The sequence below is a fragment of the Mustela putorius genome, unplaced genomic scaffold, assembly GCF_011764305.1.
Source record: "Mustela putorius furo isolate JIRA1106 unplaced genomic scaffold, ASM1176430v1.1 tig00003846_pilon_pilon_pilon, whole genome shotgun sequence".
NCBI lineage: Eukaryota > Metazoa > Chordata > Mammalia > Carnivora > Mustelidae > Mustela > Mustela putorius.
The window spans coordinates 3,291,275-3,313,172 of NW_025421999.1; the positions used below are offsets into that span (position 1 = coordinate 3,291,275).

Below are 21,898 nucleotides of genomic sequence, written 5' to 3' on the forward strand. Positions count from 1 at the left end.
ATTATACTGTTTCAGATTTCTGGGAGCCTTCATTCCCATTAGAGTTATATCCAGTGAGCACTGTAATTTCCGAGAGTGCAGAAAATAAAGCAGGCCATGAGGCTGGAGGGTGGCTGGCTGCATGGGGAGTGTTTCAGATTGCTTTGGGAAAGAGACCTCGGAGATGACAATTGCTGAGACCTGAAAAATTAGTTGGGATCAACCATTGGAAGACAGAGGAGGAATGTGCCAGGCCACTGGAACAGCAAGTATAAAACACGATGCTGTTTCAAAACATGGCGGGCAGTGGGCTAGAGCATGGTGACTTAGAGGCTAAATATGGCAGAAAGGGCTAGGGGACTAGACTAGGAAAGACAGAGGAGATTTTGTAGGTCACCATCAGGAGATTTGACTGTGTTCTGAGGGTAATGGAAAGCCATGGAGGGTTTTGGAGCAAAGGAGAGACGTGAAATACTTTGTTTTTAAGAAAATCATCCTGGGGGTACCTGGGTGGCTCAGTCTGTTAAGTATCCAACTCTTCATTTCAGCTCAGGTCATGATCTCAGGGTTTTGAGACTAAGCCCTACATTGGCCTCCATGCTGGGTATGGAACCTGCTCACGATTCTCTCTCTCCCACTCCCTCTGCCTCTTCCCCCCTTAAAGAAAAAAAAAAAAAAGGAAAGTCATCCTGGTTGGTTTGTGGAGAATGGATTATTGGGGGGAAAATAGGACACTAAGAACACCTGAGACTAATCAGGAGGCTGTTAATGTGGCATAGGCATGAGGTGATGGTGGTCTGAACCAGGGTGGAGGTGATGGAAACAGTGGGATGTGGTTGGATTCAGGCCATATTAAACATAGATCAGCAGGATGTGCTCTTGGATTGAATCAGTTGAAAGAAAGGAGTCACAAATCTCCAGAAATAACCCAAGCAACTGGGAAAAAAACTGCTTTTTTTCTAAGATAGATAAACAGGAGAAGGAGTTAGGTATGGGGGGCCGGGGAAAGGACAGTGGAAATCAATATTCTGTTTTAGACACGTTGAGTTTTTGAAGCACCTTTAGTCCTCACTTAGTTGGAGGTGTTAAGTAGGCAGCTGAATGCACAGGTCTGGAGGGTAAGGAGACATCAGGGATGGAGAGTAAATGTTATTCAACAATTATTTATCACCCATGTGATAACACTCACTGTGGTAAGAGGAGATGCTCCCAATTTCCCATTTATTTTTAAGGACTCTGCATGATGTTTTCAGGAATGTCTAACTTTTAGGGTAGAGCATTCTGTTAAAGTCTTGCAAGATTTCCAGATGGGTACAGATGTTAGCCAGATGGATACAGATGTTCGAGAGGCTAGTTAGCCAGATGGATGTTCATAACTGTCTTTGAGGGCAATAAGCAACTCTCTGGGAAGTGATCCAAATGGGAAAAGCAGACAACACTGGATACAGCTTTGAACTCAGCTGCTTTGTGTTTTACTCTTGTGAGGATGAAGAGATGTTGCATACACTGGGAATGACATCCGTTTAACAGCTTTTTTATTTTTTAACTTTTTTTTTTTTTTAGATTTTTATTTTTTTATTGACAGACAGAGATCACAAGTAGGCAGAGAGGCAGGCAGAGAGAGAGAGAGGAGAAAGCAGGCTCCCCGCTGAGCAGAGAGCCTGATGCGGGGCTCCATCCCAGGACCCTGAGATCATGACCTGAGCTGAAGGCAGAGGCTTAACCCACTGAGCCACACAGTTGCCCCAATAGATTTGTTTACTGAAACGTTTGAGAAGACTCTTTTTTTTTTTTTTTTCCTTTAACAGCTCTTAAGACGGAATATATTTTGCCTGTTGTTTTCTGTTCTTTAGAGACAACTTCTCTACTTTTTTTGTGGGGTGGGGGAGGTGGGGAGATACACTGGAGTTCGTGTTGCTTTGGCACTCTTCTAGATTCTTTCCTTTCCCAGATTGCTGTTGTAAAGTGAATTTCTTTTTCTCTGTAAGAATTTAAAAAAAAAAAAAAAGTGTAAAAGAAATGGAAGGCATGGCTCCTCTTCCTGGCCTTCAGGAAAGTTTGTCAAGCATCATGTAACTAAATCCCTTTATAGTGTCAGAGGTGATCTTGCCACCAGGTAGGATTTAGCCTGTGGGACCTGACACTTGAGTTCTCTCTGCCAGTGATCAGCTGCTGACCTTAGAATAGTTACTTTGCATCTCTGTTTCTCAGTTTCCTACCTGAGAAGGAGTGATTTAGTATGTTCCTTTTTGGTTTTATATTCTATGACACAGTTGTTCTTGGTAAGGAATCGAGAATATATCTATAACTTTATAAAGTATAGGTGGTTATTATCTTACCGCACTGTTTCACTTAAATTCCTATTCCATCATCTTTTGAAAATAGGGAAGATAGCATATTGAACATTAAAGAGTATCATTGGCTCTTTTGAGTGTTGGAAGACCAACTAGCGTGGAGTATTTTATTCTGTAGAACGTATTTGTATGTACCATCTGACTGGTTAGGGCATTCTATCAAAGCATGTATTTCTAAAGGTTATGGGAAAATCTTTCTTCCTTCCATACTTGGTCAATTTTTGATATTTAAGTATGGTAGACTCATAATAGGGATTTTAAAACCATGTACAAGAAAGCCTCTAATTGTTCAGCGTTTGACCACATGATTTCTACTGAGGGAGAATTTGTGGGAAGGTATATGACAAGATGAAATTTTATAGTTTCAGAGATTAAATGCTAAGATTTCACAATGTGAAATGGGAGTAGATTTTTTTTTTAAAGATTTTATTTATTTGTCAGAGAGAGAGAGACATTGAGAGCACAAGCAGGGAGAGTGGCAGGCAGAGGGAGAAGCAGGCTCTCTATCAAGCAGGGAGCTCGATGTGGGACTTGATCCTAGGACCCTGGGATCGTGATCTGAGCCAAAGGCAGACGCTAAACTGCCTGAGCCACCCAGGCATTCCAGTAGTGAGTAGATTTAAAGTGAGAAGACTTTCACAAACTCCTGAGTCATTATTAATCTTAGGCCATAGGATGTTTCCCAGAAAACACTGACTTCTACTGAGCTGAATGGATTCTACCAATTAATACAAAATATTTCAAAAACTTATAGGAAAATGATTTTTCAAATTTACAGAATTCTGGGATCCCATTCTCATGATTCTCCATATAGAATACTTTGCCATGCTCAACCAAAGAGTATCTGTATTTGTTACCAGCCCTAAATGAAGACATAGGTTATTATTAAACTATTAGACACACCTGAATACAAGACGACCTAAGTGCTATGTGTTAGAGCATGCCCCACATCTCTGTACAGGTCCTTGCCCTTGCGCCTTGCATTTCAGTGTGCTTGATTTGATCCATTCCTCCAGCCTGTCAAAGTCTTTTTTTTTTTTTTTAAAGATTTTATTTATTTATTTGACAGACAGAGATCACAAGAAGGCAGAGAGGCAGGCAGAAAGAGAGAGGAGGAAGCAGGCTTCCCACTGAGCAGAGAGCCTGATGTGGGGGTCAATCCCAGAACCCCGGGATCATGACCCGAACTGAACTCAGAGGCTTTAACCCACTGAGCCACCCAGGTGCCCCTCCAGCCTGTCAAGGTCTTAATGAGGGGGATCTGTTCCAAAATGGAAAACACATCACTGTGTGTACATGCTGTTCCTTAAGACCATACTCATTGCCTCATACTGGTATCATTTACTAGTCACTTTTAGTCTTTTCTAGGTAAGAATATACTGTTTACTTCCTATAAGTTGATGAGTAGGAAAGGGACTTTGGAATCTAAAACATTCAAATTCTGCTCATTCATCAAAGCCATTTTCTTTCATATAATCTTTTCTAATCTCTATTACTGGAAGACCTATGTTCCCAAAGCAGTATCTCTCAACATTAACATTTCCATTTCCATTTTATTTTATTTTATTTTACAGAATGAACTTGAAAACGGGGTGAGGGGCAGAAAGAGAGGGAAAGAGAGGGAGTCCCACGCAGACTCCATGCTCACCTTGGAGCCCCACATGGGCTTATTTATTCACTAAATATCTTTATGTACTTACTGTATGCTTAAATATAAATAAAAATAGATACGCTTAAAAATAAATAAGTTCATGTCACTCCATTTTTGTGTCTGATTTTGCTTGGATTTATGGTGAATATGTGCCAAATTCCAAAATTATGAAACTATTGACTTCATCTAGAATCTTTTTAATCCGTACATCATTTTTTAAATGGATGAAATATTTTAAGATAGAAAATACTGAGGGATGCCTGCGTGGCTCGGTTGGTTAAGCCACTACCTTCTGCTCAGGTCATGATCCCAGAGTCCTGGGATCAAGTCCTGAATCAGGCTCCTTGCCCAGCAGGGAGCCTGCTTCTCTTTCTGCCTTTGCCTGCCACTCTGCCTGCTTGTGCTCTCTCTCTCTCTCTCTGACAAATAAATAAATGAAATCTTTGGGGTGCCTGAGTGGCTCAGTGGGTTAAAGCCTCTGCCTTCAGCTCCAGTCGTGATCTCAGGGTCCTGGGATCGAGCCCCGCATCAGGCTCTCTGCTCAGCAGGGAGCCTGCATCTCCCACCTCTTTCTCTGCCTTCCTCTCTGCCTACTTGTGATCTCCCTCTCTGTCAAATAAATAAATAAAATCTTAAAAAATATATACTGAGTATAATATCATTCGTATATCTTACTATCTAATTATGCTGGACCTTGGGTTTTTGTTTTTAAGATTTTTTTTATTTGTTTGATACAGACAGAGAGAGTGAGCACAAAGAGGGGAGTACAAGCAGGAAGAGAGGCAGTGGGAGAGGGAGAAACTGGCTCCCTGCTGAGAAGGAAAATGGACGGGCTTGATCCCAGGACCCTGAGATCATGACCTGAGCTGAAGGCAGACGCTTAACCAACTGAACCACCCAGCTGCCTTTTTTTTTTAAAAAAAAAAAAAAAAAAGTAATCTCTATGCCCAAAGTGGGGTTTGAACTCACAAACCTGAGATCAAGAGTCACATGCTCTCTACTGACTGAGGCAGCCAGGTGCCCTGATTATGTTGGAACTTAACATTCTGCCATGCTATTTCATATATTGAAGGAAATAAAATTACTAATCTGGTTGAATTTTTTTTTTCTTCCCCATATACTGAGGTCATTTTCCCTTCTCAAATTCTCTCTTATCTAAAATGTCTTGTAACAGATTTGGGCTCCGTTATAGTATATTTTATAACTGATTTATGAATATTTATAACCTTTAAGTTATCATTTAGTGTGTATACTTACTTATATGTAAAGGAGTGTCTTTCTTTCTTTTGAAAATGCACAGTCTTTAAAAAATGTAGATACAGGGGTGCCTGGGTTAAAGCCTCTGCTTTCGGCTCAGGTCATGATCCCAGGCTCCTGGGATCGAGCCCCACATCGGGTTCTCTGCTCCGCGGAGAGCCTGCTTCCTTCTCTCTTTCCCTGCCTGCCTCTCTTGCCTACTTGTGACCTCTGTCTGTCAAATAAATAAAATCTTTAAAAAAATAGTAAGAATAAAAAATGTAGATACATAGTAAAAATGAGCTGTCTCTGAAGAATGACAGAATAGGAGTTCTTTTCCTCCTTAGGCTATAGGAGGAGTTTCTTAATTTCTAGGCAAGTGCATTTTTTGTCCTGGGAACAACAATTTGTTTTTCTGTACTGAAAAACACATTTTTCTTGAAACACATGCTTTCTTGGAAGCAGTATTGCAAGGAACAAATTATAAATGTGGCTTTCCATGTAAACAGTATGATTATACATAAATCATGTCAGAAAAAAATTGCATCTTTTGAAATCAAAATAAATATAGTAGTTGATCAAGTGAAAGAAGAATACATAACTTGGGGCCCCTGGGTGGCTTAGTTGGTTAAGCATCTGCCTTCAGTTTAGGTCATGATCTTAGGGTCCTGGGATTCAGTCCCCCTCACCCCCCATCAGGCTCCCTGATCTAGGGAGAGCCTACTTCTCCCTCTCTCTCTTGTGGCTCTGCTCCCCCTGCTTGTGCTGTCTCTCTCTTTCTATCAAATAAATAAAATCTTAAAAAAAAAAACCCAAAAAGGAATACATAACTTATTCACTGTCAATACTTGAAGAAAGCTTAGTGTTCCAGATGAAATGCATTATTAGAATGAGGCAGAAATGTTGCCTTATGGGAAACAGCAAGGTCAGTCAGAAGCTTTTGTCATCCAGGAACTGGTCATTGGCAGGTCATTGGGCATTTCTTGGCAGCATCTCCAGTTATGTGGCAGTGTTTCGATAGGGCCCAAATGCCTGAGACCATGAAGGGAGGGACAGACAAAAGTTTAAAAGCTCAGAGTGGAATTCAATTCTCATCAGTACCTGCTGGAAAGAACGCCTGGTTTGCTATTGCTATGGGACGTGCGGTCAGCCGGTGCACATTAGCTCTTACAAGCAACATCAGAGGCATTCGGATGTAGATGGATGTTGGTTCCAAGCTGATATTACAGCCACACTCAGTAAGGTTTGGATGTTTTTCTAGAGCTGCTGTGTCGGAGAAAGGAGTTAAAGGTAACAATTTGGAGAAAGGCTGCGGTATTGGAGGAAAGCTAAACTGTACTGGAATGACTCTATCATCGGCATCCCTTGCCCCCACCCTACACCCTTGATGCACACTCTGCCTAGTTAGGGTTAGATGCCCTCCTCTGTGCTTGCAAAGCCCCTGTGCCCATCCTTATTAGAGCACTTTCCACACCCAGTTGTACTTGCACTTTTGCTATCTTTCTCCATGTTAAGAACACGAGCCCTGCAAGCCCTGATTCTCACTCCCCGAGGTGTTTCTGATGTACCTCCAGCACTGCGCCCTGCTCACAGTACATGTGTGTGACCCACGGACTGCTCACTCCCTCCCGGGAACCCACCGCAAAGTGCCTGGTGGGCTGCTGCTTTCCTCCCGAATAGAGCTGAAGGTCTCTTCACTTTCTCTGGCCTCAAAGCTCATGGTGGGGGTTTGTATCACACCCTCAGCTACAAAACTGGGATTGCCCGGGAGCAGCAGTCCAACGTAGAAAAAAAGTGAATTGACGTAGTATGGTATGGGTATGCATGTTTCATCTAATAAATTCACTCCAACATTCTAATACCCTAAACCTCTGATTCTTCTTCTGCGCCATGCTGGGGATGTTCTGACATCCCAGCTCCGTTGAACATAAGGCCGAGTCTCACCAAAAGACAAGGAAACGGATAGAGAGCTACTTCCAGCTTTAAAACTAACATCCAATCCAGAGTATCTGCTAAATGCACCCATATAATTAAATTTGGCTCAACTCAGTGTTAAGTTCCATCCTTTTTGGTTTAACGCTCTGGGGATCTACCCCCACACGTATTATCCAGGTTTTCGAACATATATATTTTCAAAACCTTGCAATTCTCTTGATGTATAAGCTAGTGCTTCCTGAGTCATGCTTTCGACTTGTCCTCCTGGAACATGTTGAGATGTGAGCTTAGTTCTGTGTTTTGAGGCAACCACAGGAGAGGATGAGTCTTAAGGAAGATGGCTGTCCACTCCTGAGACAGTTTTCCTGTAAGGGAAGGCGTGTCTCTTCAAACACAAGGAGAAAAGCAGCTTTCTACTCATTAAGGGAGGCTCAGAGGGACTCCAGGTTTCTCATTTCTGTTTGGCCACAACCAGATGCACCTATTCCATGTTTCAGGGGTCCACTCCTTCACAATCAGCATTCCAACTTTCATAGGAGAGCTTGGTACTGCTGTGGATTTACCTGACATTATAATTTTGCAGTCTACGCTATTAAATTTGTGTTTGATTTACAGCAGTGTAAGCCCTGTGACAATTGGACATAAGGGTTACTTCTAGGGCTGCAGTAGAAGTTCTCTGGGTTCTCTGACTGTGACTTAAGCTGAGTTTAAAGACCTGAGCTTCCCATTTTCTTTCTGTAAATTCTCCAAGGTATTCATGGGACTCCATCCCATATCACAACCTGGATAGTAATTATTCCTGCCCTAATGGTCTAGTGAAGTAGCCATAACCATCACAGTCATCTGCAGGGGATAATCTGACTCATCAGGATGCCACAGAGAGCCACCAATTTCTACCTTACTGTGTCTGTCCCACTGGTGAAGGAGCTCGGCACTGCATTTGAACCCAAGGCATGATCAAACCATTTCTCTAATCCCATTAAAAAAAAAAAAAGATTTATTTATTTTTTGAGAGAGAGAGAGAGCAGGGGGAGGGACAGAGGGAGAGTGTGAGAGAGAATCGCAAGCAGACTCCCCACTGAGCATGGAGCCAATGTGGGGCTCGATCCCACAACCCCGAGGATCAGACCTGAGCCAAAATCTAGAATTGAATGCCCAACCAACTGAGCCACCAAGGCACCCCCCAATCCCATTTTTGAGGGTCAGTTTCCTGAGATTACTCTTGGCATGAGTTTTTCTATCAGTTAAGACCTGGATATAGAAACCACACTGGAATATAATAGAATTGTTAATTAGGTATGAAGTTGTTAACTAGGTAACTAAAAGGTAAAAATGCTATCCTTTGGTATCAAGTAGGTATCAGATGTGGGGAGAATCTGCCATGAGGTCTAGGGTTGAGAGAACAGAGGGAAGTGATTGGAGTCATTAAGATGTAATAATTTAGAGTTTGGGTCGGTCGGCCAGCTAGTACTGATGTTCCTGAGCTCTGGAGAAAGACTGTACGCTTGGGGCAAGGGCTGTAAGTCCCTTCTTCCTCCCTCAACCATGCAGGCTTCTTGTTCACAGAATGTAGCCTGCCGCCAGCTGGCAGAGTTCCAATGTGGTCTGCAGAGCTTGGCTCCAGCATGACAAAGCAGAGAAGGCTAAATTCGGAGCAAAGGGTCAGTAACGTAATAAGTAGGACATTTACCCTTCCATGCTGGCTGTAGCCCAATGGAACCTTCTGAGGGTTTCATGGTACTAGAAGAACCCAAGAGTTTTCCAGAATAGTTTTGTTTCTTTGGTTTCATAGAGCAGGTCGTGATCTTCCCCTTCTCATGCAGGGCTGAACTCGAGAGGTTTCAGCCTGGAAGTAGTAACCCATACCAGCCAGCCTCACTCTGTCCCTTATCCATATTCTCCACAAAGTTCCTAAGGAGGAGAAAAAGCCAGCCAGGGCTTTCCTTGCAGGCTGGCCCTTTTATACTTTGCCTGCTCATCCTTAATCATAGTGTCCTAAAATAGCTCTCATTTTAATTGGATGTCATTTTTCAATTTTGAGACCACATCTTTGTCAAGGGCCTGAAGGAGGGAATATATAGAGTGCATTAGTGAAGTAAGTGAATTAAACTGGAAAATATTGCCATCAAAGAGGCTTATAAAGGAATAACTGAGCTAAGAAAGGTCAGTGCAGTCCAGCAAAAACAATTTCAACCTTTAAAATGCTGGAGGATATCTTTGGGAAAAAAAAAAAAGAAGTATGGATTAATACACGAGGATGAAGTAGCAGGACAAGGGGTTGTTTGATATAAATAGGTAAATTAGGTCTGTGTTCATGAAGGGAAAATGTAATTTGATCACATGTGGGTTTACAGAACAATAATGGTTCTTTCGGAGTGTTTCAGTAAGACCATTACGTATGCCTTGTGGTCTGTATTCTTTCATATTGGCTCTTTTACGAATCTCGGTTTTTCTGTCAAGTTTTTATTATCATGAATGGATTCTTCTTTTATACTCTGTCCTATTTTTTATTTTCCCTGTCTTCCACCTCCTTCTCCTCTTCCCTTTTAGTCCAGATCTGATTCTTGTTTCTACAGGAAACAAGTAGTATTTCTACAGGATTCTCACTAGTTCTTATGTTTTTGCCTGTATTAAATTATTCTCCAAGAGAGACAACGGTTATTGTGGAGAAGCCTCTGGGAATGCACTCAGCTCTTGACTTTGCTGAAGGCTGTATACAAATCTATTAAAAAGTTATAACCTCTGGGCCTCAGTTTTCTCTTCCATAAGGTGAAGAAAGTAGACTGTGTTATTCCTAATACTGCTTTAATTTTTAGCATGGTGTAACTCTGGAACTTTGAAGGTGTTTCTCAGGACTGGGGGCTACTGGTCTAACAAATACTGCTCACTTGGAGGAAAAAAGGATTTTTCACTTAGGTAAACCCCATAGAGAAAATGACCATTGTTTAAATAAAAAGCCTCTTCCAAAATGAAGACTTTTTGTGGCTGTCAATATCTAATGATCCTCAGTTCTGAGATAACAGTGGACCTTTTATCCAGGGCAGAAATTTGAAATAGGTATGGTACATACTACCATATGTGATCTGTTAACTTTTAAAGTGAAAAGAGACAGAATGAACAATCTAAATCGCCAATTATTACAGGTTTACTAACTATGGAATGGATCTCAGAAATTAAAAGTCCCTCACAAAAGGAGAGGGAGTTACAGGTGATGGTTTTTTTGCGGGGGTGGTGGTGGTGGTTAAAGTATCAGACATATCTCTACATTGGTTTAGGGCTGAAGTAATGGACAGAAATTTGAGACAAAAGGCCTGGAAGCACTGTTGAGTGGAGCAGTTAGGCTGCAGCATCTGTCATTCTATTGATCTCTTGGACTGATTCCGTTCATCTGGTGGGCCAGACCAGTGTCTCCTGACTACCTCACCTCTGTCAGTGCCTGATCTGGAGGGTATTCCTCTAGACCCTTTTTTCAGTGAGGCTTACTCACCTGCTAGGACCCAAGCTCCTCTTCAATGAGAGCAGCAGTAATACACTTAGTGTTGTTTTCGCAAGAGAAATAGATGTGTCTTATAAATTTCAAGTGATTCACCCATCCATCCACCCACTCATCCATCCATCCATCCGTCCAATGGATAGTGACTGGACATCTACCGTAGACCAGGCACTAAGACAAGTACTGGGGAGTCCGTCCTAAACAAGCCAGACACAACTCTGGTCTCATGGAGCTTACAGTCTCTCCCATCATAAATTTCTGATCCTCACTTGTTTGTCTTTTCCCCTCCCTCTTCTTCTCAAGCCTCCAAAAGATTCAAGCGTATTTTTGTCATAATCGAAAGCTTTTTTTTTTGGATGGGTTACAAATTATGTAGTACAAATCTTAGAGAAAAAATTCACAGGTTTTGTCGGCTGTGATGCACTTGAAATGCTTTTGTAACCCCCCATTGGGATTTTTAGATTCTTTTGAGCAAAGCTTTTGCCTGTTGGAGTCGATGGGCTTTCCTGGCCTTTTGTGTATGCTGCAGTGTGTGGCTTCTCCTTCAGCCCCTCATCCTTAATGCACTTGTTTTCTTGGTGAAATTCTCTTGTCTTTAAATTTCGTTTCTGTCATATTATGTAAGATGGAGACCTGGAATGATGGGAGAATCTACTTCATGTTACTTCATAACTCAGGAAAAGGCAAGAGATGAAACTACTTTTATTAATAATGCTAATAATTATTAAAGCAATATTTATTATTAAACACCAGGCAGTGTGTCTAGAATTTCTAGTGAGGTATGTATTTGTTTCCCCAGAACAATACCTTCTTTATTGAGCTCTGATAAAATAATCTGCAATTTGCAAGGGCTCCAATGTACTGTTGAGTCATTGTTCCTTTAGCCTGTTTTTCCTTCTTGATTAATACATTACAAATCACTCTGGATCAACCGTAAATTCTTTCAAGGATTTAAGGCTATTTTTATAATTTAAGACATCTATAGCTTCTTTTCAAGTTCAGTATTTGGCAGTGTTCTGGTAGAAGCCTCCCAGAAATGTATGCATATTGTCATTTTAAAGTGGCCTCTTTCAGGGCCTAACTGCTGTGGAAATTTAGCTTATCATGAATCATTCATTATTATTATTTTTTATTTATCTTAGAGAGAGTGCGTGTGTGTAAGTGGGGGGAGGGGCAGAGGAAGAGAATCTCAAGCAGACTCCACCCCCTTGCTGGGCGTGGCACCTGACTGGGGTCTCACTCCCACAACCCCAAGGTCATGACCTGAGCTGAAACCTAGAGTCAGAGCCTCAACCAACTGAGCCACCCAGGCACCCCTTATTGCTAATCCTTTGCTAGTCTAAAACAAAATCTATACGATAAATATAAAGGATGCCAGGTGGTAATATGTGAATTTTAAACATACTATGTTTATGCTATGCTTTAAAAAATAACACAGAGTTCAGAATCTAATTCTGTGCAGAGGAAAATCTCTGTTTTAAAAATAAGTCTTTTCATGATTAGCTATAGTGATTGAGTTTTAGAGTATCACAGAAGCCCTTTGCGATACTTGTTCTCTTTAGTGGGGCTTCAGTCATGAATCACGTGTTGAGGTGTGGCCCTGTCTAGAAGTCCTAAGACTATACCTTTCCTCGAAAGGGCCTCCTATGCCTGTAATTGAGGTAGCTACACAATGCGGTCGGGGTGTCCCCTGTAGAAATTCCCATTCCACAGTAGTACATCTGGATTCTCTTTTTCAGACTTCTACAACGTCTGGTAGATGAGCATGATTCTGAAACTGGGCTTCCACTCTTCACCCAATCAGGCAAACTTAGGACTCAAAAAACTGTGTGTGTGTGTATTCTGGCAATTTTCTTTTCTTTTTTTAAGGTTTATTTAATTATTTGAGTGAGAGAGAGAGAGCACAGAGTGGGGAGTGGCAGAGGGAAAGGGGCAGGGAGAGAGAGAAGCCCAAGCAGACTCCTTACTGAGCACAGACCCTGACACACATGGGGCTCAGTCCCAGGACCATGAGATCACAACACAAGCCGAAACCGGAAGTCAGATTGCCCAACCAACTGAGCCACTCAGGTGCCTCTGTTCTGGCAATTTCCACACACACTAAAGTGGTAACGACAAGATGACTTTCTATGTCATTGTATTTATTCATTATCAACATTTTGCTAATCTTGTTTTATCTATTAAACCATTGTTGTCTTAGAGTATTTAAACCAAATCCCAGACATCATGTTTTTTACCCATAAATACTTAAGTGTATTTCCAGGATTTTCAATGTTAACGTTAAAAGTTTGAGATAAGGAAATGTTAAGTTTGTTTTTGTTGTATGTCTCAAATTAGCATTGTTCCATTCCAGTTAGCTCTGTTCCATGATGATATGTTTAGTTTTCCTTTTGTCTCTCCTTAACTGCCCCCAAAACTGTCCTGTTATTGACATGACCAACAGTTACATACTGGTCCCTTTGTAAACACAGCCTGGCAGCTGCACAATTTATGGGTATTTGTAAGTGATTTAGAAACTTTGCTCTCACTGACTATTTCTTTTTCTTGGTAATCAGATCATTAGTGTCACATTCTTTAGGCATGAATCATCACTTTCCCATTGCAAGCTCTACGAGTTTATGCAGGAACAGAGGGGTATATTGTGTATAGGTTAGTAAAAAGAGTCCAGATGATTTGGGTAGACTGAGGCAAACATGATTTAGTTTTATCAGAGGAAGAATTATTCTGTTTCACAATATAGTCCCATGTGTTGTTTGTGCTCTGAAACTAGGATAAGTTGGCTAGCTCTGAAAACATAAATACAAGAATGAGGTCATTTGTGATAGTTTCTGCTTTGCCTCTATTCTCTGTAAAACGCTGGCTCTGATTCAGTGACTGATAACCTTTTCAGCGGAACTCCCACCTCCGTATACAGCCATTGCCAGCCCTGATGCCAGTGGTATTCCAGTAATAAACTGCCGCGTGTGCCAATCTCTCATCAACTTAGATGGCAAGCTTCACCAGCATGTGGTTAAGTGCACGGTTTGCAATGAAGCTACGGTAAGTGAGGATTTCCATTAATAAAGCATAAATTATTATCTGACATCTTGTCTCTTAAGGAAATACTCCAGTAATGTTACTTGAAGGTAGATGTGGCCTGCATATAGACATGGCCATATTTTCTCATCCTTTCTTTCTTCTCTCTAGTTCTCTTTTACCATCAAAGATGTCTCTGGGTGTTTAAAGCTAATTCCATTATGAAAATCTCATGGTGAATTTAAATATAATGCCATTTGGCTCTTTATTTTCTAACACAAGACTGATCCTAGTTAGGTACTTACAATTATCCTCAGTGTCTATCCACAGCACAACTAAATCCCTTTTGATTTTCACAAAAACAAAGATATGCCAAATTTTACTTCAAATGTGGACTTTGTACTTACCATGTCAAAAATTATTTAAACTTAAACATCTGTAGGATGTCTGTATGGTTTTTCTGGACGTAAGATTATGCATTTATTACTGACACCTGTGCCAAAGTGTTTACAAATAGCTTGGTATTTTATGCTATTTGCTTGATAGTAATTTAGAGAAATGTTCAAAAAATTTGAAGAGCACATATTTTTTGAGCTGGACCTGGAGAAGAACAACTACATTTTAAGTAGAATATTTAGTTTCAAGTAATGAAGTGGTATTAGTTAGATTAGATATATTTCTACTTTTATGGTTAGGCTTTATTTTAAAAATTTCAATGTCTCTCAAAATCTGCAATTAAATATCAGTTGTTGGTATTTGTATATTTTTCCTTCTTAGAAAATTCTCAAAAAAAAAAAAATCAGCCAGAGTTTATTATGTCTCTAAGAAAAATGAAACATGTTTATTGGGCTTTATATCTTTTATAGAAAAGTCATAAAATAAAACCTTAGGTCATGAAGCAATATGTTTTATTGTAAGTATGTATTTTTTATAAGTGACATCATTTGGAGATGAGCTTTACTGTGTAAATAGAGGTGATACTGGCAAAACCAGCTATTTTCTTTTTAGGTTGAACACTCCCTAGCAAACCTGACATTAACCTCTGTAGTGTTCATTTTATAATTAACAACCAAATAAGAGTTGTGAGACATAGATGACAATTAAAAACAAAACAAACAAAACACCCAATACCTGAAAGGTGTTTTTTCGATTTGATGCTACTGTTGATTTTTTTCTTCTGTTCCACCATCCCTACAAATTTTTTTTCTTTGATGAGTAAAAAAAAAACTTGTAAAGCTTTATATTTACTCTTGGAAGTAAACAGAACAGGCTGTGGATTTAGCCAATAGCCTCAATCTGGATACTCAGAAGTGATGAGTTCATTATTCCGGAACAGTAGGATGTAGGTACAAATAAACTACTTCTGGACATAAAGAAAATTGCACTGACATTTTTATATCATTATAACTCCTGTTAAGTAAGGAAGTGTAAGTATTTCTCAATATTCTAGAGAAAATGAGTAGTATCTAATGATACTACTGTATCTAATGATACTACTGTGTGGAATACTAATAAATACTAATACTAATGTGTGGAATCAGTTACATTACAGGGAAAGAGAAGAGAGGGAAAATGTATGTGAGGAGTGTTTTAACAGATGACTTGTCAATGTTTGCAGTGTAATTGATCTTGAATTTATGAGTGAAGAGGTCTTAGGCAACTAGCAGCTTCTCTGGAGAAATTCTGGGTCGAAAAGAACAGGTAAATGCCCCAACAGAGCAACTAACTCCCTTCTGTTCACTATCTCCGTCTCCTGCTCAGTTTCACTATGGTTCATTCTCCTCATGTCACCTAAAACAGGAGATCAGTGAGTCTGTTCCCCTGATAGGAACCTGATATTTCTGAGGAGATTTAAAAAAAAAAAAAAAAGAAAAAGAAACATAACAAAGCAAGCAAACAAACAAACAAACAAAAATAAGGCTAATGAAAGCCCTTCTTATTTTAGTAGATAGAATTGGGAAAGAAATGAGAGAAGTTGGGGAAGAGAAAAGACAGAAAAATTTTAGCAAGGTTTAGAGAATACAGAATTTAAGGTTAAGGGAGAAGCAATTTTTAGAGCTAGTTAATGGAAAAGTCGAGAAGTCCTGGAGGAAGAGTGGAGCTAATTGGCTGCATGATTGATTATTATGAGTCTGAGATCTGGAGGCTGGTGGACTGGGTCTTGAGTCCTACCTGGCTCTGCTGCTTGGTAGTTGTCTATCCTTGGGACTCTGTGGTTTCCTCTTGTAGAGTGGTGTAATAATAACATCTACCTAATAGAGTTGCACTGAGATTACAGGGGTAAAGTGTCCAGCACAGTGCCAGGGACATACAAGGTCATTTTACTAAGTAAGAACATTAGAACTTATGCATAAGGACAATGCCATTTTCACCCCCATTTCCCTGTAGGCCAGACATGACCAGGCATGGGCAGACAATAAAGACCAGTTCTTCTAGTTCATTCACCTTATTTTATAAATGAGGGAACTGAGGTCTAGAAATAAGTTGGGAATATAATATAAAAAAGTTTGCCATTGGCCAAGTACATATTTACTTAATGGGAAAATTTGGATGTATAGGATTTAACCCAATTTCTGGTTTTCTTGATATTTTAGATTGGATAGTAACACATTCTGGATGTTTATAAATTTTAGATATTCAGATTTTATCTGTTACATAGTTTAATAAATTGTTGATGACTTACTAATAATTTTTATATATTTCTAATAAGATTGTTTACTTAAATTTCTCATTTTTTTTGAAATGTTACAGATTCACAGAAAAGGTACCAAAAATAGTACATATTATGTACAGAGAATTCCATAAACCCTGTACTCACATTCTGCAAATACGTTAATATCATGTCACACTGGCTTTCTCTCTCTAAATGAATAAATAATCTTTTTTTAAAAAGAAACTTTTAAGACAATTACAGACATGGGGTTCTTCTACCCCTAAACATTTTAGTGTGAATTTTCCTTACAAAGAAAAAAAAAAAAGGGACATCCAGTTATATAATCATAGTACAATGATCAAATGCAGGAAATTAACATTAATACAATGGCTATTATCTGGTCTTTGGAACTACCTCTATTTGCTCAATGGTTCCATTAAAAACAAAACAAAACAAAACAAAACAATATGGTCCAGGAGTGAACCCAGAATTCCATGTTGTATTTGGATATCATGTCTCTTTAATATCCCTTTGTCTGAAATGTAGTCTTTCTTTGTCTTTGATTGCCTTGATATTTTCCAAGAGTACAGGCAAGGTGGTTTATAGAATGTTCCTCCAGTTTGGGTTTGTCTAATATTCCCGGATGATTGGATTCAAGCTATACAGTTAGGTAGGTATGCCCAGGAGTGATGAGCTGGTCGTCTCACTGCTTCATAGGTTATCTACTCTAACAAGCCTAAGTTCTTGTTTATTTATTTAAAGATTTTTAATTTATTTATTTGACTGAGAGAAGGAGAGAGAGAGAGAGAGTGCACAAGCAGGGGGAGCAACCCAGGGAGAGGGAGATGCAGGCTCTCCCCGTAAACAGGGAGCCTGATATGGGTCTCAATCTCAGGATTTGGGGATCATGACCTGAGCCAAAGGCAGATGCTTAATTGACTGAGGCACCCAGGCACCCCACTAAATCCTCATTTAAAGGAGGGTTTTCTTTGGTATTTATTCTTCCCTTTTTTTTAAAAAAATTTTTATTTATTTATTTGACAGACAGAGATCACAAGTAGGCAGAGAGGCAGGTGGAGAGGGGGGGGGAAGCAGGCTCCCTGCTGAGCAGAGAGCAGGGGCTGGATGCAGGGCTCAATCCCAGGACCCTGAGATCATGACCTGAGCTGAAGGCAGAGGCTTTAACCCACTTTGCCACCCATGTGCCCCTATTCTTGCTTTTTAAATTTACTGTAAAGTTTTAAAAAATGGTAACATTAAGAGTTATTGCAAGTTGTTCCTTTTTTAAGTTAAAAGATGTAATAAGATTAATCATTACTTATATTCTAGCAGTGAAGGAAAGTTCAAATTTGTTATATTCTCCTTTTTGCCCAATATTCCTAATGAGTTTGCACCTCCCAAATAGGTAGATGCAAGGAACTTCAGTGAATGTTTGCACTTGGTAGCACAGTTAGTTGACTTTGGTCTTAAAACTTTAAAGGGAAAACAATTCTTGTTGTGAACTTAATTTTTCTTCTCATATTAAAAGGGCACTGCCAACTAATTTTGAAATATGCCCTTCACAATTACATCTGTGCAGCCCCAGATTTTCATAGAGTGCTTGCCAACATTTGAGCTATTTAAAACCACTTATGATGCATTTTCCTTAACCTGTACTTTGGTAGCACTACGGGGGGCCTAAGTTTTTAAGGAATCATTTCCTTTTTATATACAAACAAGCTTTGGCAATCTGTCCTTCGGTTAATTTGCTGTGTTTGCATTTTCTTCCCTTATCTAGCCAATCAAAAACCCCCCAACAGGGAAGAAATATGTTAGATGCCCTTGTAATTGTCTCCTCATTTGTAAGGACACATCTCGGCGAATAGGATGTCCGAGACCTAACTGGTAAGAGATAAAGATTCATTCATTCATTCATTTGTTCATCCAACAAGTACTTATTAAAGACTCATATGTGCCAGGCTTTGTTCTAAATAGTCTTTGTCCTCAAATTAATTGCAGGACTGAGATTATTATTTTTCTTTGTTAAAAGAATGATGTATTTAGTTTGAAATTAATGATCACAAGTATTTATAAGATATAATATTCTTGAATGAGCAATGAAAGTTTTCTTGATGTTAAATAAGTACTTAATGCACTGTAATAGACTAGTGACTCCTTAAACTGATAAGTAACCCCTTATCCCCATTGTTATTTATATAGTGATGTTATTAAGAACACTTGTAATAAGGGTATTTTGAGATCGCTGGTTGCAGCCTGCAGACCAGTGTTATCTGAGTAGATAGAGTAAACCCAGTCTGGAACGCAGGCAGGCAGGTGTTTAAATGGTTGCAGTAAAGATGTTTCTATTTGCAAGCCACTTTAGATATCTGTTTTATCGGTAAAGGGAGGGGACGCCCAACTGTCATGTAGATATATATATATATATATATATATATATATGATATGAATATATATGATGTGATTAAGATCGATTCAAATAAATATGTTTAAAAGAAAAAGAAATGTAAAAACCCCAAAAGTAACCACCTAGTTTACCTTTGCTTTAATTCATCTTAACCTGGAAGTGTGTTAATCATCATTGTGTACCTCACTGTGTGCTATACTTGTGTTTGCTGAGCATAACCTATGCAAGAAATTCGGGAGCTATTGGCCATTATCAAATGCCATTATAGATGTGCCCAGATAGGAGTATATCAAGACATTTACTGTGTTTTTTCTGTGATTTCTGGCTTTTTGACCATGATATGTGTCATTTGCAACTCCATCTGATGGAATAGATAGGAAAGAAACCACCCATTTTCCTTTTTGACCGTCTCTGGTTAAATAGACATCAAAGAACTCCAGCCTACCCAGAGAAGTTTGGCTGTGAGCACTTTGGCACCTTCATGGTACATGTGTATTTGTTGATGTAGAATGTTTTAACTTGTGTAGTCTTCTACCAAATTCAACTTGTCTTCCTAGATAGGGAATGATAAAAACGATTTTCTGATTGGAACTTGTAAGAATTTGGAAATGGCAGTTAAATGGTTCCCAAGGCCATTGGTTAGAAACAACACCATAATATATGGTTTCCATCACAAATATGAAACAGCTTTCTTTTTTTGCTTTTGAAATTATTGCCACTTTCTGTGAATTTGGCTTCGAAGCCTGACAATTTATAAAACAAGTGTAATCTATTTGCAGTGCCGTACCGTATATTACAGGTTTTGCCCTCCATCCATTTGTGGGATAATGAAATTGTTTTCTTTCTCTCTCCACAGTAGACGCATAATTAACCTTAGCCCAGTAATGCTTATTTCTGAAGAACAGCCAGCTCAACCTGCATTGCCAGTCCAGCCAGAAGGTACAAGGGTCGTGTGTGGGCATTGTGGAAACACATTCCTGGTAGGTAACCAGACATTTGTCATAGTGGCATCAGTCTTTACATGTAGATGTGATCATATAGTTTTGACCACGGCTCAAGCTCTTCTAGTTTTGTCCAAGTCCAAATTAATCAGACGATTAAAAGAAAGCCTTTTTAAGAAAGACAGTTAATCAGAGGTTTAGCTAGGGTGCCCTACATCTTTAGTGAAAAAGGTGCATCCTCTGATTGGTTCATTTGCATAAAGGGGCCTCTCTGGGTAGGCTAATGGGAAACAGTGCCCTTTCTTTCTGGGCTTAACAACATGGGTGTCTTTGGTTGGTGAGTGGCTAAATCTTAGCTTTACTGTCACCTCCCCTCAGCAAAAACAAAGTGCACAATCTCATGTAGTGGCCCTGCTTAGTGGTTTCTAGAGTTGAGAAAAATTCTTATTATAATTTACTAATTTTTTCCTGATTTTTAAAAGTCAAACTTGGAGTCAAGGGAATTAACTCTGGTGTCCATAATTAGGTAAACTACTTGGAAAAAAAGTAAGAAGGTGAAAGGGGTTATATATATATATATATATATGCAAAAGTTCTTGTAAAGAACAAGAGTTCTTGTGTTACTACTTTTGACTTTAAACCCTAAGTTTGGTGATTTTTTTTTTAAGATTTTTTTTTTTTTTTTTAAATTAGAGAGAGAATGAAATAGAGCATGAGCAGGGGAAGGGGCAGAGGGAGAAGCAAATCTCCTGCTGAGCAGGGAGCCTGATGCGGGACTTGATCTCAGGACTCCAGAATCATGACCTGTGAGCTGAAGGCAGTTGCTCAACCAACTGGGCTACCCAGGCACCCCCAAAGTTTGGTTTTTAAAAGTTAATTTCATAGTGCTTTACTCTGTCGGGAATATTTTCTTTTGTTATTCAGCCTTCATAGGAGACAGCATATTTTCCTCAGAACCTAAGTATTAAGGAAAACTTGGAGAGTGTGAGCAGGGGCAGGTTTGACATCACAGCGGTCTCCCATCTCCCACCACAAGATCTACTGCCTTGAGATTAACTAGGAGACGAACCCATTTAAGAAAGTATAGATGATTTGCTTTTTTTCCTTTCTACTTTTTTTTTTTTTTTAGTAAAGTAATTCATGTACATAATTCTAATGTCAAATGGGATTATAAAGTTGATAGGGAAAATAGCAGTCATCCCTAAATACCGTCCCCCACATACTTTGAACTCTTTCAGCAGCTCTCCTGGTATTTACCTACATGTGTTTAAATTGTTTGCTTATTCTTTTTTCCTTTTTTTTTTTTTTAAAGATTTTATTTATTTATTCGACAGAGAGAAATCACAAGTAGGCAGAGAGGCAGGCAGAGAGAGAGAGGAGGAAGCAGGCTCCCTGCTGAGCAGAGAGCCCGATGCGGGACTCGATCCCAGGACCCTGAGATCATGACCTGAGCCGAAGGCAGCGGCTTAACCACTGAGCCACCCAGGCGCCCCTCTTTTTTCCTTTTGATTAGGCAATTTTAGATATTTCCTATTACCCTGTACAATGCAGGTTGAGGACTTAGCACTCATAACACCCTTTCCTCCAGTCTTCTCTTTACTCCGTGGTCTCAGTAAAATTTTAATATTTTATTTAATTAAATAATACTTAGTGTTTACCTTTTTTATGATTAGGTAAATTATGTTCACAGCTGAGCCAGGTAGTATATACTCTATTTCAGTACTGTATGGTCTTTCAGAATTTGTTAATTTTTTTGTTAGTAATTGTCTGTCGTCCTTCTGGAGTGCTTGGCTGGTGGCCTGCCCAGTCAGTAGAGCATCCAAATCCCGATCTCCTGGTCATGAGTTGGAAACCCACATTGAAAGTAGATATTACTTTAAAAAAAAAAGAATAATTGTCTCTCCTCCTTTTGAATTTGTTTAATTTTCTATGTACAAATTATTTCTTCCCATATTCTTTTAAAGGACTGTAAAATTACTATCAATATAGTCATACACATCAGGAATCTATTATTGAGGCTTCCAGCTAACAGCTGCCATCACGGGATTTCCCTTCATCATTATCCTAGGAATTCCTTTTTCCTTTTCCTGTCTTGGATCCTGGGTCCTCCTCACAGTTCTTGGTTTATTACTTCATTTTGGTGTAGCACATCCATTCTTAGCTTTCTGAGAAAATGCAATGCAAGGAAATAAATTTGACAACTTTTACTTCTTAAATGGTTTTTATTTTTAAAGATT

The 21,898-nt window shown here is 39.4% G+C and overlaps 1 protein-coding gene across 1 annotated transcript in view; it reads left to right on the forward strand.

Moving 5' to 3' along the window:
• Positions 1-21,898, forward strand: part of PIP4P2 (phosphatidylinositol-4,5-bisphosphate 4-phosphatase 2) — a 56,204-nt gene that overhangs the window by 9,594 nt on the left and 24,712 nt on the right. Inside the window, exons 2-4 of the mRNA XM_004768596.3 lie at positions 13,539-13,687; positions 18,094-18,200; positions 19,577-19,700. Coding sequence (XP_004768653.1) covers positions 13,539-13,687; positions 18,094-18,200; positions 19,577-19,700 — 380 coding nt within the window. The remainder of the gene's footprint in view (positions 1-13,538; positions 13,688-18,093; positions 18,201-19,576; positions 19,701-21,898) is intronic.